Source organism: Lonchura striata, chromosome 2 (genome assembly GCF_046129695.1).
Source record: "Lonchura striata isolate bLonStr1 chromosome 2, bLonStr1.mat, whole genome shotgun sequence".
NCBI classification, from domain to species: domain Eukaryota; kingdom Metazoa; phylum Chordata; class Aves; order Passeriformes; family Estrildidae; genus Lonchura; species Lonchura striata.
In genome coordinates, this window is record NC_134604.1 from 84173427 (window position 1) to 84189667 (window position 16241).

A 16241-nucleotide genomic window follows, 5' to 3' on the forward strand; every position below is an offset into this window, starting at 1 on the left:
TGTTTCCACCAGGAAGGGTTGCAGGACTACAATGCTATGTTTCCCTAGTCTAAACACAGTGTGAGAGAACAGAAGATTCTTTATCTATCTTCAGAATCTGAGATCACTGAACTTCTATAATGTTAAACAGCCAACTGTGGTGAGAGAAGGCAGAAAAGGTTAAAACATCGTGAATAACCAAAATTAGATCATAAAAAAAAAATGAGTAATTTTATCAGGTATCAGTGATTACTGCATGCCTAGTGCTCTATATCATCATGCAGTGTAGGGAAGCCTTTCAAGTAATATGCATAAGATATGGGTTTATTTTTAATTTATTCAACTCCCCATGCTCAAATAAAAAACAGCTTTTAATCCATAGCACCATGTGCCTGAAGAAAAAAGATCTCTTTACACTCACAATGTAGATACTGTGACAGCATGCAGACAGAATGAGATCTGGACTGAAGCACCACAGAAATGTTTTCCAATTGGCACTTGTGTGGTTTAAGAACATGTCTGAAAGCTGCTACACTGAAGATTTAAACATACCAACAGAGAAAAGCTGACTGCACTTAGACAACTTGGTTTTGGGAGACCATCTTCTCCAAGTTGCCATTTTGTGCACATGATCCATGTCTGATCACCAATACCTGAGAGAAGGCTGCGGAATAGTTTCTGGACTGGCTGGAACCTGAACCCCTTTCTCCCATTCTTGTTTCCATGTGTCTGCAAAGATGTAATACTCATCAGGGTTGACATGGTGAGAATCTGGGAGTTTCATGGCACTAATGAGATCCTTGCGGAACACCTGCAGGAAACAGAGTGCAAAGATGGATTTGAGAAAGAGCATTGCATTAAAGAATGCAGCAGGTATTTTTCTCATCTACACTGAAACAGTGCATATACATTGGTAATTTTTTTAAAGAGTATTAACACAAATCCATTTGAAACTACCTAGATTATTAATTTTTAGTGCTTTAGGTACAGTATGGTAAGAAGTTTACACTAATTCAAAACCATGCTGCTGCCCAAAGGCTAACCAGAAGGAAGAAAGTTTTTACAGGTAACCAGAGAAGAAGAGAAAGGAAGCCTGCATCTGATTCAAGATTCCTCACCATATTTTCAATTAGCTTATTGTCAGCCTGTAGGTTGTATCCTAACTTGGACACAAAGTAGGATATCCTTTTCTTTCACTCAGTTCAGCTATTTTAAACTGTCATATTCATCATGGGCTACAAACAGTTGCCATGGCAAAATTGATGGATAGGCACTTGCTCATTTATTAAAACCACTTGAAGTTTTATTGGTTGGGATCTCTGAGATAGAAGATGAACAGCTGCCTTTGCTGGAACACAAGACCTGTGTTGCTCTGTGTGTAAGCAGTGATGAACAATACCCAGCCTCAGCATCTTTCAGCAAACCTATACCATGAAACACCACCCTCATACAAAGCAAACCATAGCAGCAAATCTCCAGCCATAATACTTGGCTCCAGAGACTTAAGTTTTTACAAGCATGTAAACATGATTATCAGTCATCTCAAACCTTACTCAATGTCAATATCTGTCAACTACGCATGCCTACAATTTAAATAAAAAGAGTATGTATCCTCTGTGGGTTTTCTCCTCCACCGCTACACTGCACCAGCTTAATGTTCAGTAAAGCAAAACAGTAACTGTGACTTGGTTTTAGGGACACATTGCAACTAATTAACTGTATTATTGTAATAAGAAATCAGATCCTCGAAGGGCAATAAAACAAAATAGAAAATATCCCTGCAGTAAGTTGTGACAGGTTGAACTCTCCTTACTAATTCAGTTTTATAACCAGAAGAGTAATAAACAATCTCGGAGCCCAATACTTTCATGTGCCCTGTTCAATTTCACAGTATCAGACCAGTTATGCCTACTGCAAAAATTCTCAGCTGTTCTTGGAAATAATCAAGTAAATACTACTTAAAAAGTCTCTGTGCTAAACAGGTATTGAAATAGCTGCTGGTGACCTGGAACATTAGCATTACTTCATTATGTTCTACAACTGCATCTGATATGGGTGGCCAGGAGAGCGAGCTGACTGAGGGTACTTGGACCCACAGACTGAAGTGTCTGGTATTTCCTATTAATGTGTTACCTGCCCTGGTTCAGAACAGACTGTTCACTGCTGCCTTCTGTATAAAACTCCTCAGGAACCTAACAGGCCTGTATTAAAATCTGAATGTCAAGAGTGAAAGCACTGAGACTGCAAGCATCCTTTTCTTCCCCAAGCACTATATGTAAACACCAAAATAAAATGTAATATTATTTAATGCCTTTACTTAAAAGGCATTTTAGTTTTCCATGTTACAGGTACAGAGCCAGAATTATGAAAAACACTAACAGGGAACAATTCCAAAGAACACTGGAAGGGAAAAGTGTGATACAGGGTAAGTGCAATGACTGCTTTAATTACCAGAAAATATATTTCTCAAATCTTATCTCAGGTAAGTGCTTTACAAACTACCTTTTAAGCCACTGACAGAATATAAAAGTGAAGTATTTCCTATCAAACCCACTATTTCTTAATCACTAGATGAAAAATGCTATTAAAAGCACCAGTATTCTAACTACATTGCTTAGCAGTAAATCTTCTGATCATCCATTATGTATGCAAAGCGTATCTCTACTTTTAGAGCACAAACCCCCTGGAGCATGAACTTCTGGGTTTCTTTTGACTGTTGCAAGTACTGACCACACCACCACCATGCCACAACATAAAGTTCTCTGCTTCAGATTCCTACCGTTTACTGTACAGGTACCACCGAAGGTCAAAGATTTAATCAATAAAAAGATAACTGTTGAAACCTTAAGGGACTCCAAAACTCAGCTAAGACTTCCTAAGAATTGCCTGTTCATACTTGTGATTAACAGTGCAATTGAGGATTTCTTGCAGACACTTGGAATCATTACAATCTTTGGTTCTAGTCATTCTTCATTTCTTCACGTGTGGTGAAGCAGGGTCATCCAACAGTAAAATACTCTCAGAGGGCAACGTATGAGAATACTCAGTCTGTATTTCTTTCATTGTGGCAGTAAACCAAAACACTCATGGGACCCAAAGAGAGTTTCCTGACAAATCAAGTGAATTCTACTTCAGCAGTCAGCCTCAAGGCCATGAACTAAGCCATCTACACAAAGGGCTGCACACACGCCTTCGGGATTTAGATAACCAGCTTCTCCTCACGGTTGTTTCTTTCCAACATTTATTTTAAAAACAAATAAATGCTGCTCCTTTACTATGTTCAGAAACAACAGCTAGTCTGCTCCACAGCACACACTCTCCCGTCTTGGCAAGAAACACCTGCATTTCCAGTTAGCCCATGATGCTCAATGGTCAATCTTTCAATTACCTCAAAGTAGTTCTACTTCTTACCTTATATAAAGGACAACCACTCAACTTTATTTTAACATCACCTGTAATATCATACATATTGAAAATAACTGAAAAAATGAGCATGCCAAGGCTAGGTTTATAAGCTATTCCCACACAGAAACATCACTCCTCACAACCAGACTCAGCTGGTGCCAAGTGTCTTTAGCACACAACAGAAGGCCTTGCAGAGCTGAGCTATAACCAAGTGCAGCTCCCAGAGAGTTTCCCACTTCTCCCACAGAGAAGTGGGAAACTCCCCACCATTTAGAGCATTCCACAGTAGTTACTGTGTGACAGTGGGATTTAAAAAAAATAACTTTTAGCAAAGAGAGCATGAAAGTACAAACGAGTTTTAGCCTTACCACGGAAGACTGCTTGGTCTGAACTTAAAATTGTATTTTGCTGCCAGAAATTTTTAGCTTCAACCGCAAACAGTGCAGCACTTTGAGTAAATTACATCAATGAAATGTGTCTGCTCATGTAATCATTGTCTCATAATCTAATCATTACCACTTCATTGAGAACTTCTATTACGTATTTCACGCTTTAGAACTGGAGCTTAAAAGTAGAACCAAATACCTTGTTCTTCAGTCTTGTTGTGGTTTTAAGCCTAGCTGGAAACAAAACACTACTCAGCCACTTGCTCAACCCCTTCCTTGTCTTCCCCCCACCCAAACCCAGTGGAATGAGGAGTAGGATCAAACTAAAATTTGTATGTTGAGATAAGAACAGTTTAATAATCAAAAATAAAGTAATATATAATGTTAAATAATAGTAACAATAATGATAATAAAAAGGAAAAACTCAAACAAATGATGCACAATACAGTTGCTCACCACCCATTGACCAATGCCAGACCCCACTTCCCAAACCCAGATCAGCTCCCCTCTTCTGGGTAACTCCTCCAGTTTATATAACAGTTCTATGATGTGGAATATTCCCTTTGGTCAGTATGGGTCACCTGTCCCAGTTATGCTCCCTTGCAGTCTTTTTGGTTTTGTGATTTGCTTCTTTTTTATTGCACACCTCCTCCCTGACAGAGCATAAGACATGTAAAAAAAGAAAAGTCCTTGATTTGGGATAAACACGAGTTACCAAATAACCAAAGCATCACTATGTTATCAACACTAGATTAATTCCAGATCCAAAACACAGCACTGCAACAGCTCTTGAGAAGAAATTAGCTTTACCCTCACTGAAACCAGGACAGGTCAGTATTAGTGATTTGCTCTGCAGTAGAAGTCTGCCTGCTTTTGGTGAGGAAATGAGAACCTTTCAGTCAGCTCTGCAGACACATCACCATCTATAATGCCTGTAAAAGCCAAATTCTATAAAAAGTTTTGTGAAATATGGACACTCTACTCCCCCAAAGAAACTCTACTACACCAAGAAACAATTATATCAAAGATAGTTTGTACATTATATTTGTTTTTCAGACTTCTGAGTCCTATTTGGAAATTATGTTAGAAGAGTATGTCCAAGAAAAATTAACTTCTTGGAATTTATTTTTAAATGCTTCACCAAAAGCCATCTTTGATTTGAACCCAAACTCCTTCTGGAAGCACTCTATGGAAATGCAATATATAATCTTCTTCAGTGGACCCTGCTGTGCTTATTCTGAATAAATCATGCTTTGAAACAAAGAATACGATTTTGCATGAAGTATACTTATCCATTCAAGATATCAGGGAGAATACAAGTAATGCTATAGAGAATTACACTAAAATACTAGCACTGAAAACAGAGAATGGTCTTGACAATAAAATGGCCTTCTACAAACCCCATCTTTGATGAACAATTTAAATATCAGATGTACACAGACTGTCAGACACCTTCTGTTCATGACCACTGCAAACTTAAAACCACATTGAGAAAAGAAAAGGAGTGAAACACCTTTTCCATTATCCCTCCGTAAGCTACTACCGAACCTGACTGATGCCACTGCTCATTCACCACCTCTTGCCCAAATGCACATGTGAGAAAAAATAAATGGATTGTGTCATCTCTTAAAAATGAAATGTAAGCCAATACTTCTTCTTGTGACACTCTGTGCTTTCAGGTACTTTGATCAACTGCTTACAAACTCCCAACACAGGTAAGTCACTTGTCACAGGCATCTAGGCCATGACTGGGAACCACACCTCCAAGGTTAAAGTAAATTAAGTAAACTTCTACTGCAGAGCAAACCACTAATACTGCTCCTGTTACAATCAAAGCCCACTTTATGCTGGATTGCATGTAATTGCTTCAGTGGTGAGGCTACCCCTGCACCCAGCAGGACTCGGTGACTCAGGCCTTTCATCACACCCATCACCTGGGGAGTCAGGAGGCGCACTGCTCGGAAACACAGAGCTATGATTTTTTTAAAAAGCAGAAGGGAACTATTATGGCCTGACTTCCCTGCAAAAGATATTAGATCTTTTACAACAAACAGCATGGAATGAAGGCCAGCATCCTCTCTAACCAGACAATATCTAGCATTTTCCTAGATTTTTGGTGCCACTCCCAATCCATCTCAAAGGCCAAGTTCAAAATTCTATTGTCAAACTCTTGGGTTTATGTGAAATGTAAATTACACAAGAGTTTTTTCCATCAATGTTGAGGGTCTAATAATCTTTCTTTATTCTCCTTTGAAATGATCTAGTAACTTTTATTCCCATAAGCATCCCCAAACATTAAGGCTTACTCTACTACTGTAGCTCTCAAGAACAGGCCCTCAGCAAACACACGAAGCAGCAGGTTTACACCTAAAATCACCACATAAATAATAATAAAAAATTAAATTCTAATATGACTTATTACAAGTGTAATACAGTCACATAGTATCTGAGCATAGCTTATCTTTTTATGGATGTTTGACAGTATGTGCAAAAGACTGCTCATTTACAGGGGATGAAGCTCCAAGAACAGAATTTGGTGACCCTATCCTGGAAAGGTAGAATTTTTCTTGCTAATACATTGCAACCTGGGCATGAAGTTGCTGAACTAAGAAATTTACCTTATAGAGAAGTAGAAATTTAAAGCAGGTTTGCTTTGGGTTTTGGTTGGTTGTGGGAATTTTGGCAGCAAAGCAAATAACAGGCAACATAAATTTCAAATGCAAATGAAACTACAGTTCTAGGCACATATATCAACTAGACTGAGAAACTTAAAATGTTAAAAATTATAGTGATAGTCAGGAATAGGTGTAGAAATAAATTTGTAGCTCTCAAACATCCACACAATTTGGACAAGCAAGGCAGTAAATCCTGATGTCAAAATCCCCTATTCTCTAAAACTATTTTAATGAATTATCCAGGACTTGAGCAAATTAAATATTGTACTTTTCATTTAAGTAGCCATGATTCTTCCTAACCTCCTTTTACAAGCATGTATAGGAAAAGCCAGGAAATTAGATACTAAATCAATTCTACCTAACATCATGTCTCTGACAGTATCTCATGAGCCAGAAGAATGTGCAAGAACATGTCAAGTTTCCTTCTGGTTGCTAATCAGACATAAGCTTTGGATTTTGGGGTTAATCCCAAGAATCAATTTTTAAAGTGGTACTAATTTATACAGATATTTTAAAAAATCTGTACTTGCTATCATCTGTCCAATTCCTTTTTTAATCTTGTTTAATTCTCAGTCTCAACAACTTCCTGTAGCAGATGAGCTTCCCAGCCTAATTGCATGAAAAGGATACCCTTTCAATTGCTACAGATTTTCTATGTTTTGGCCTCATTTTTCAATGCTCACGGCTGCCTTTTCTGTCCAGTTCTTCCATCACAAGGACAGGCAGGACTGAAGCACTCTAGCTCTGCTGTTTCCAACCCATTCACACTTTACTGTTATGCCTGCTCATTCACTTCAAAGGTAAAATAGCTCAGCTTTTTCACAAGTAAGCTCTTTCACACCTTTCTGTATTTGGGTCACCTCTTCCTAAAGAGTTCAAATAAGCCGAGACAGTATCACAAAGGAAAAAAAAAAAAAAAAAAGCTATCATAGAAGTAACTGATGAGTTTGCACTTCCAACCTTATATACTTTTTTTTAAATTAACTAACCCAAGCAGGCTAAAAAGTAGCTCATGGATAACACATGCTCACCAGAGGTCTTGAGAGGCCTGTACACATCTCAGGTAATTCAGAATTTTCTAAGGTAAGAATGCACATAAAAGTGGCAGTCTCTTATTACACATAGTGCATGCAAAGCAATATAGTTTAACCATGTTGCCTATTCAGTCACAAAACAAAATAAAGCACTTCCAAACTGCAAAACGAGCCCATTTGCTGCCAAGAGTCTAGTCTTACAGGCTGCTTCTCAGGATCAAGACCTACGATTTATGTGGCAGTTAAATGCCAATAAAAAGAGTTTCATGTACCCAAGTAATGAATGCAGACCATTCACTTTTGGAAGATAAGTTGCATTTCACATGATAATACAGCTGTCACAATCAGCAGTGAGGGATTAAAAACTACTCCTGCTGTGAGATTCGAAACCCTATTTGCAAAGAGAAGTAAAATATTACCATGTTATATTGAAGGGGTTTAAAACAAAAGTACAACACTAACCTAACTTCTTTGCACTTTCAAGGAGGAGACAGGATTGAAAAGAGACATACATGAATTTGAGTTTCATAAAGACCTCTTAGGCTCTTTTGTGACCCCCACAAGCATAAGGGAGAAGACATGGTTCTGTCATACAGGCCAGACCAGCTAATGCATTTTCCCTGCAAAAATGATTCTCACTACTCTGCCATCATTTTCTGCCTCAGCTTTCATGGAGACAGGAAACTGCCAAGTACAGGCTTCATGCTGAGCCAGACATCCAAATGTCTCCTACCCTGCTGCTCCCACACAGCCTACTGCAGAAGGCTGTGAGTCTCTCCTGTCTACGTTTAAATCCACTGAGGGGCAACACCACAAATGGTATGTGGTCAACATCATCATGAAAATCTCTAAACCAGCTATGACTTTGAATTACCGGTGTGCCTCTAATCTCAACACAGCTTATTTATTCACAGTAAATGCTAAAGCTAATTAGATAACAGAATTTTTAAGTCACCATTTCAGTAGTTTGTGATGTAATCTAGAAGGCGAGCAGCAAGAAACAGACACAGCCCTGCTTTTGACATTACCTACAGAAGCACCATGGTCTGAAGAAGCATCATTACAGGCTTCCCTTGTTCTCACCTTCTTCTCCAAGGAGGAGACTGGAATAAGTTGAAACCAGGTCCAACTCAGTAACATAAGTCAATCCCTTCTGGATGGATACAGGCTCTGGAAATGGGCTTTGACATTTGCACTGTATCACAACACCTCTTGGCCTGGCAGTAACACCAGATGACCTCACTCCACAGAGGCCATTCCCAAACCCACCTGGATTCTAAAGCATCTGGAAGGCAATTCAATCAGTCCTCAGATGCAGCCACACATCACTTTTTACAGGCAACCTCAGACGACACCAGCATATTTAGGTAAGTCCTGAACTGGACATATACTCACTACATGCTTATTGGAGCACCAAACCCAAGCTTTTGTTTGGAGAGAACCAAGGTACTCAGGTTGGGCTGGTGATGGTAGAGGAAGGGGAAGAAAGTATATGTATTCACATGCAATTTATTTGAAAAACCAAGGCTTACTGGCATTGAAAAAAAATTAATGTATGAAGACCATGAACAAAAATATTCCCAAACAACTATTTATAGCTTTGACCTTCTAGATTTTCTGCATCACTAACTCAAGAAACAGCCTGCTGCCTGGCAAGCAGAGGTGAATGAAAGGAGAGCAATACCAACTTGTTACAGAGAAGCCTTGCTAAAGAGATGCTGTCAGCCTGAGTATTTAAATTTCTATCTAATAGATATTAGATATATAGTGGGATCCCTTTTCAGTACTTGCTTTGCTCCCATCACCACTTGATGCATAAATAATCAATTTCAATGCTCTGCTGACAAAAGCATTTTGTATAATACACTTCCCAGCATATGCTTTTCACGGTGTTGGAGGGAGCTCTTGCTTTTAGCAGAACAAAAGCAAAACAAAGAATAGCCACAAGTCTTACCCACAAGAGGTACAGTACTACTTTCACCTTCCCTTCCACTCCCTTTCCAGAACTTTGTTTGTTTCAGGGATCTTTGAAATATTATACTCAGGACACTCTTTCCAAAGAGGATATGTTCTAAAGTTTGGGATTTTTTTTTCTCCTTCTTTTTTTTTTCTCCCAAGAGGAGAATCTTAAGTCAAATATGACAGAGAGTCCAGTTTTACTAGAAGGATTACATTATAAAATAGACTTACTAAATTTCAAGTGTATATTCCAGATTTTGTTATTCAAAATTTCATATTTTTAAGCACTAGAAGAATCAGGATTTTGCCTCAGAAGTGGTAAAAGGCAGCAAAAATTATCTCAAAAGGAGGAACTGAAAACACTGCTTGTTTTAATTCCTAGAAGTTATGTAAACAGAAAACTTGTATGCTACATAGCTGGACCACATCTTCATAATTACTGTTTTAATGTACAAATGCACATAGAGAAATAACAGAGCAAACTCAAAGAAGGCTGTAATAGGGCAATCCGTAAGATGAAGACATACAAGAATAAAACTGGATGGCTGGGGAGAAAGAAGGGATTGTTACAGGGCTAGCACCAAGGTGTGTCTGAAACAGCAACAAGCCTGGCAATATATGTGCTTCAGCTCCCATTTGCACAGTTTGACTGGTTACAAAGCTACTGCCTAGGCACACATGAGCAACACTTACAAGACCTCAATAGCCACAAGCTGCTTTAAGATTTAAATTCTTACAGAACCATAATCCTCATAACAACATCTTAAAGGTAAAAAGCTTAGTGGGTTTTTCTTAACCTTCTTGGTGGCTGCAAATAAAACACAATGTAGCTAACTAGTTCTAGCTGATTTTATTTTTTTAACTTTTTGCATTTTTCTTTTAGAAGTGAGTTTTCTTGAATTGTCTTGCAGTAAGAATTAAGCTACCAAATAAATGACACATTCTGTATCATTTACCTTGTTCTTACCACACAAAACCCACCTAGTAAACAGCATTTAGAAAAGAAGCACAAAACATGTTTGCTGAATAGCTTAAGCTATAGGAGCACAATCTATATATTTCACACAATCTTGCACAGCAGTAACTACTCAGGTAAAAAGCTGCTGGTATAGTAAATAACTTTAAATTCTATAGAAATAAAGTGGGGTTTGTCAGTCGTTTTTCAGCAGTCATGCTAAAATTCTGAAGGTTTCATTCAGAGGCAATGTGATAACAAGTAAGGGGAATTAGCTACAAGAAATAGTTCCTAAATTTGCAGTTAGTATATGACTTCAGCCCTTAAGAAAGCAAGCCTAAAGTCTGGAGAAGGCAGTCAACAAATCTTCCAGTAAGAGGGGCTACCAATGGAATGATCAACAGGATGGCTTTGGGCACTGGATTGTGCATAAATGTGAATTTATTAAATAGGTCAGTACAGGTTGAGTGACAGTGGTGCTAAGTGTTGAGGTTCTAACAAGTGGAGATGGCAGAGTAAACAAAAAAGCTACTCTGAAAGTAAAAAGCCAATAGTAACGAAGTAGCAAACACTGCATATACATATCCTACCCACTAAAGTGTCCCACTGTTTCATCCTGAAGCAGAAAGACAGTATCCTTCCCAAAAGCATATATATGAGCCACTTTTCTGTACCATCCTCTCAAATTTTAAGAACATACCAGCTTTTGCCGATTTCAAAATGATATTAAAATTCCAGGGAAAGGTGTTACTATCTGCAAATGTCCTAAGTCATTTTGGTTCATCAAACATCAGAGTTCCTACAACACTCACATGGTGAGGAAAATGAGGGTTCACAGAGAAATTGAAAGGTGACAAAAGGACTCACCAGCACTAGATTCATAGCTCAGATCTTCAAGGCTCAGAAACATGAAAACTGTATGAAAGAAAACTACCAGTGACCAACCCAGTTCTTACCTCAGCAGGCTTCTTTTGTTCATTTGCTGGTGTTTTTGACTTGCTCCTGTATTTAGAACAAGAAGAAAAGGAAGTGGAAGGACCTATTAGAAAAAAAAAAGAAGAAATAAAAAAGGATCATTATAGCTCAGTTCAATTTATTTAATTTTTCCAGTGAAACAAGGCACTCCAATCACTTAAATTATAATTTTTGACAAGATGTGGGCAAAAAAAACCTGTTAGGCAGTCTGTAGGTTTAATTTCAGCTCCTCCTGTTCCACTTGTTCTTTATAAAACCACAGCACACCAAGTTTATGGGTACACTCTGCTGTGCCCAATACAAGCATGAGTAAACAGAAACACACAGACAGACTGCTTTTTTTCATTTAGTTCCCTTTAAACAAAGTGGAAGGAAGAGTAAAACAGAGCTTGAAAATGCTTAAAAAAAAAAACAAACCCTGAAGAACAAAGCAATGATACTAAAATGTATAAGACATGCAAAAAACCCAGTGTGGAATCTTAGATGTTTCTGGCAAAATATTATTTCAGCAGAGGATACATCAATGACTTACAGTGAATATGACAATGAATCATTATTATATATAGAGCTACTAGATGGGCACAGGTTTATAAGAAACAAACAAGACCCTTGTTTGTTTTGTTTTGGGTTTCTTGCAGATAAAATGGGAAGATATTTAGGTGGATGTCTGCCAAGAAACAAAGTGTAACTTTACTACACTGTTGAACAGATCGAAGTGGAGTAGATCAAGAATCAGTATGAGATAACACAACAATCAATATACTGATTATAATTCTAACACATTAACGCTCAAGTAACTTGCCACCCCCAACTGTTTTAATGTTGAAGCTCTGCATACCATAAGACAACAGGATTATTTTTTAAAATATAATCAAAATAGAACCCTGGGCAGTAAAATTTCTCATGATTTACAGACTTCTTCTTGCCAACTATGAATGAGAAACATATACAAGTTTCTCTTGAAATTCTAAGTATACTCAAAACTCCCCTTGTAAGATTCTTTACCTTATTTTCCTCCAGTAACATGATTCAGAACACCAAAGACCACAAAAGAATTCAATCAAGAAACATTTTCTTTCAAATTTTAAGAGGTGAAACAGTTTGCCTCCAAACCACAGAGGGAAACCACAAGGGGGTGATAGACCAAAAAAAAACTAGCAGGTATTACTTACTCTCATTGTCTGAACTGTCACTGGTGCTTAGATGCCTGTGGCGTTTCATCCTGACGCATCCTAAAGAGGAAAAAACCAAGTTGATGACAACCGTTCTACCAGAAAATCACTGACTCCTGGCTGATGCCAAGTTCTTCAAACTAAAGGCAAAGCTCCTCTGAAGAGGTCTCAGGCACACAAATAATGCTAGTTCAGTCACTATGTTTTATTTCTGCAAGCAACTATTAGATCAGAGTACTATTTGTGAAACTGAGCACCCCAAAACCAGCGTGGCCTCTGCTGGGCAGAGCCTGCTTTTAATTTTGCAGAAAGAAGTGCAACCTGCCAGCTGATTCTCGGCAGGGCATGAGTGGTGCACTGCTCCACTCAATGTCCCATCTGTTCAGCTGGAGGAAGAGTTGCCATGGTGGCAGTAGCTAGCTGAGAGACGGGTGGAGGCCAGGAAATAAGGTGGATGCACAGCAAAGCAAGGATTTAGAAATACAACGCACCTTTAAAAAATCTAAACAGTCAAAACACAAAGAAACCTTAAGGCATCCATGCAAAGCAAAAAGCAGATTTTAAATAGCGACAATCATAGAAAGCAGTGACTGATGCCATTTAAGTCATCTGATCACTTATTTCACAAGCAATGTGGTTTTCAGAAGCTTAAGAAGCGTACAAGAGTATCACTCAGAAATACTTCATGGCACTGCACCAGTTGCATTAAAAAAGGTTTTTGAACTTTTTCAAATTCATTTTTGAGCATGTAATGCTACAGAGAGAGGGGATGAAGAACTTTCTGCCCCTCTACTTAATAAAAGAAAAATCAAAACAGTTATCGGCTATATGCTCTAAACAAGTGCCAAGAAAAATCCATATATATCTTATTAGTCCTGCCACTCTATAATATTCAACATTACATTTGTTAACTAAGGTTCAATAACAATTTACAATTAATAGCAGTAAATAAAAATCGCCCCTATGTTTGTAATGGATTGAATGAGAAAATCAATGAAGAAAATAAGTAGAAAGAAATTCTGCAGGAATATACAAGAACTCTATCTTTTTTTGCTTGTTTTTAAGCAGAAGATATGCTCAAGTAGATAACAGAGCTGAACCTGAAATGTCTGCAGTACTCTCAGTGCCAGCTTGGCTACACCTGAAGTGTAAGCACCTTCATTGCTTAAACATAACCACATGCCATGAAAAAAAACCAACACAGCTGAATATCCCACTTGATAAGCACTCCACATCAGTTACTGTACAATGGGTCTTCAGATTATCCAAATACCACGGGATAAACAAGATCTCCAGATAAGAGAAGCCTGCCCAAAGGCTTTGAAGAGATTGAAATTGAATTGTTTACAGCACAAGTGTTTAATTTAGTGGAAAATTATAGCAGTCTTTGTATTTACAATAGTGAGTTTACTGAATCTAAATGCAGTGATCACTCGAAGTTTAAATCAATCCCTTCAACCTGTTATAAAAAAAGACACACTCCTGAAAGCTGACAAAGGAAGTGATGCTTCCAGTTATCAAGAAAGCAGATACAAAATTTCTGAGTCAGGTATTTAAGGGGGGGGGGGGGAACGATGATGACGACACACACGACAAGACAGAAAGACAAAGGACAAAGGTCATTGGTCATTTGCATCATCACTTAAGCAAGGTATAAAATTCCATTACATAATGAGTAATTTCATATTAATTCACCTTCTCACAGCTCAGGCACACAGAGGAGACAAGGCAGCTATGCTATATGTGCAGACCAGTGTCCAAGAAAAGACATCAAAAATTAAATACTCAAAACACCACAGGGATTTGCTTCCAGCAACCAATGTAATGTAGCTTGGTTACAGATGAAGAAACTTCCGTTAAGCTCTTGGACAAAAGCTGTTTGACATGTAGAAGGCACTAGGGTCAGAAGGACTGACTGGTCTTTGTACATGTTTAGGGGGCACCAAGCTTGAAGTTTGCTGCAGGGTACTGCAGGCAGGTCTGAAAGGCTACTTTCATATTGGCAACTTGTAAAATTTAAAGGCATGGATTTTACTCAAGAGCAAATAAAATTCTACTGCCCATCTGAGAGCTTGCACTCCAGGCCAAACCCAGCCCCTTGGAACATGCAAGGGGCTAAACTAACAAAACGCAGGCTCTGCTGGCAGGTTTCACTTCCTGGCTTAAAGATCCTCAGGTATGTTAGAAGACCTTGGGAAACAACAAAAAGAAATGTCTAGGTGAGCCAAGCAGTATTCCCCACTTCCATTCCTTAGCAAGTAGGAAGCACTTTCATTTCCTAGCAAGAAATGGAAGTGCTTGCTATTTGCTTTGGTTTTATGTTCAGGTGAATTTTTGAGCAATTGTTAAAAGGTGTTGAAAGCTTATGGCAGGTATTTCCCTTCTCTTAGAGTCTATATAAACATGCAGCAATAAAACCTTTTCATTTTATACTAAGGACAGCTATCTGCAAAGTATAACATGAGCATTCCATTAAAGCAGGGTCAAACATGAGGCTGAGAGTGACAACTACAGGACAGAACACCCAGGAAGCCTGGACTTCTGCCTGGGCAACTCGGAAAGAAGAGCAGAGATGCCTACATTTCAAAGACAGCTTACATAGAAATGTCAAGTGTAACAAAACCTTTGGAACAGAAAGCACACCTCTGCCAAAACCTCCGTGAGAGTAGAAAAACAAACACACACTACACAAAAGTAACAAGCTGTTATTTGAGAACTCGGTTTGTAGCAGCTAAGGCAAGAGACTTACACCTCCATGATAGCAGACAGAAACAGAAAAAGTAGTCACTGAGGGCAAAAAGCCCTGAATAGTAATAGTACTGGATTCCTGCCTGATTTTTTTCAGCAATATTAACCACATCAACAGTGTATAAAAATCCACAGAATTACAACAGTAAGTCAGGTTATTTAAGTGCCTAACAGGCTACAAGTTCATCCTATGTCTCCACATAATGCAGGAGGACCCAGAGCCTCAGCACCATTCAGCAGAGACCACCTCTATGGAGGATTCACTTTTCTTTTTAACAGAGAGCCACTTTGCTGTACACTGGGACTGCCACACAACTACTAGCTCACTTCCACCCCAAACCATGAGGGCTCATCAAAAAGGCTCCCTGATAATGATGTTTCCATTCCCCAGACACTAGAGAGGGATCCCAAAGTAACATCCATTCAGCAGGAAAGCTCCTACCTCACTTCACCTGCCTTTGAAGAATGGAGAAGACTCAGAAGATGCTCAGTTCAGAAAACCAGGGGACATCTCCTTCTCCCCTCCCCACCCATGAAAATTGATGCCAACCTTTCCCAGCTTCAGTCCAAAATCCCCAAAGCAGACTGGCATCCTTCATTGTGTCCAGGCACTTTGCAAATGGGAACACGGAACTTCTTGATTGAACAGACTTAAGTTTTAACATTGACACTTTGAAGCAGTTTCAATGTACAAGCTAAGGGAGTGCAAAGCAACCCAAGCCTGAAATGTTGTTGCAGAGCAGAAGAGATGTGGCTCCGCCCCGCTCCCCCCAAAATGCCTGGAGAAAATCTTGTTTCTTCATCACTAGATCATGATTCTCACTACCTTAGAAAGTAAGTAGGGTGCTTTGGCTATGGACTTGAAGAGTGCACAGGCATTACAAGCAAGCACAGAATACCTCAAAAATTATCATTAAAAATACAAACATAATATATTGTTTTTCACCTTTTTT

At 38.6% G+C, this 16241-nt stretch overlaps 1 protein-coding gene across 10 annotated transcripts in view; it reads right to left on the reverse strand.

Annotated features, from left to right (window-relative positions):
- JADE3 (jade family PHD finger 3) overlaps positions 1-16241 on the reverse strand; it is a 64060-nt gene that overhangs the window by 19883 nt on the left and 27936 nt on the right. For 9 of the 10 annotated variants that reach the window (XM_077781521.1, XM_021546707.3, XM_021546699.3 and 6 more), the window contains 3 exons: positions 12541-12600; positions 11350-11432; positions 633-790 (listed from right to left, as the gene is read on the reverse strand). In XM_077781521.1, the coding sequence (XP_077637647.1) occupies positions 633-790; positions 11350-11432; positions 12541-12589 (290 nt within the window). In that variant the 5' untranslated portion in view covers positions 12590-12600. Of the gene's footprint in view, positions 1-531; positions 791-11349; positions 11433-12540; positions 12601-16241 lie in introns of those variants that run through there. The other variant, XM_021546708.2, reaches the window with a different exon arrangement.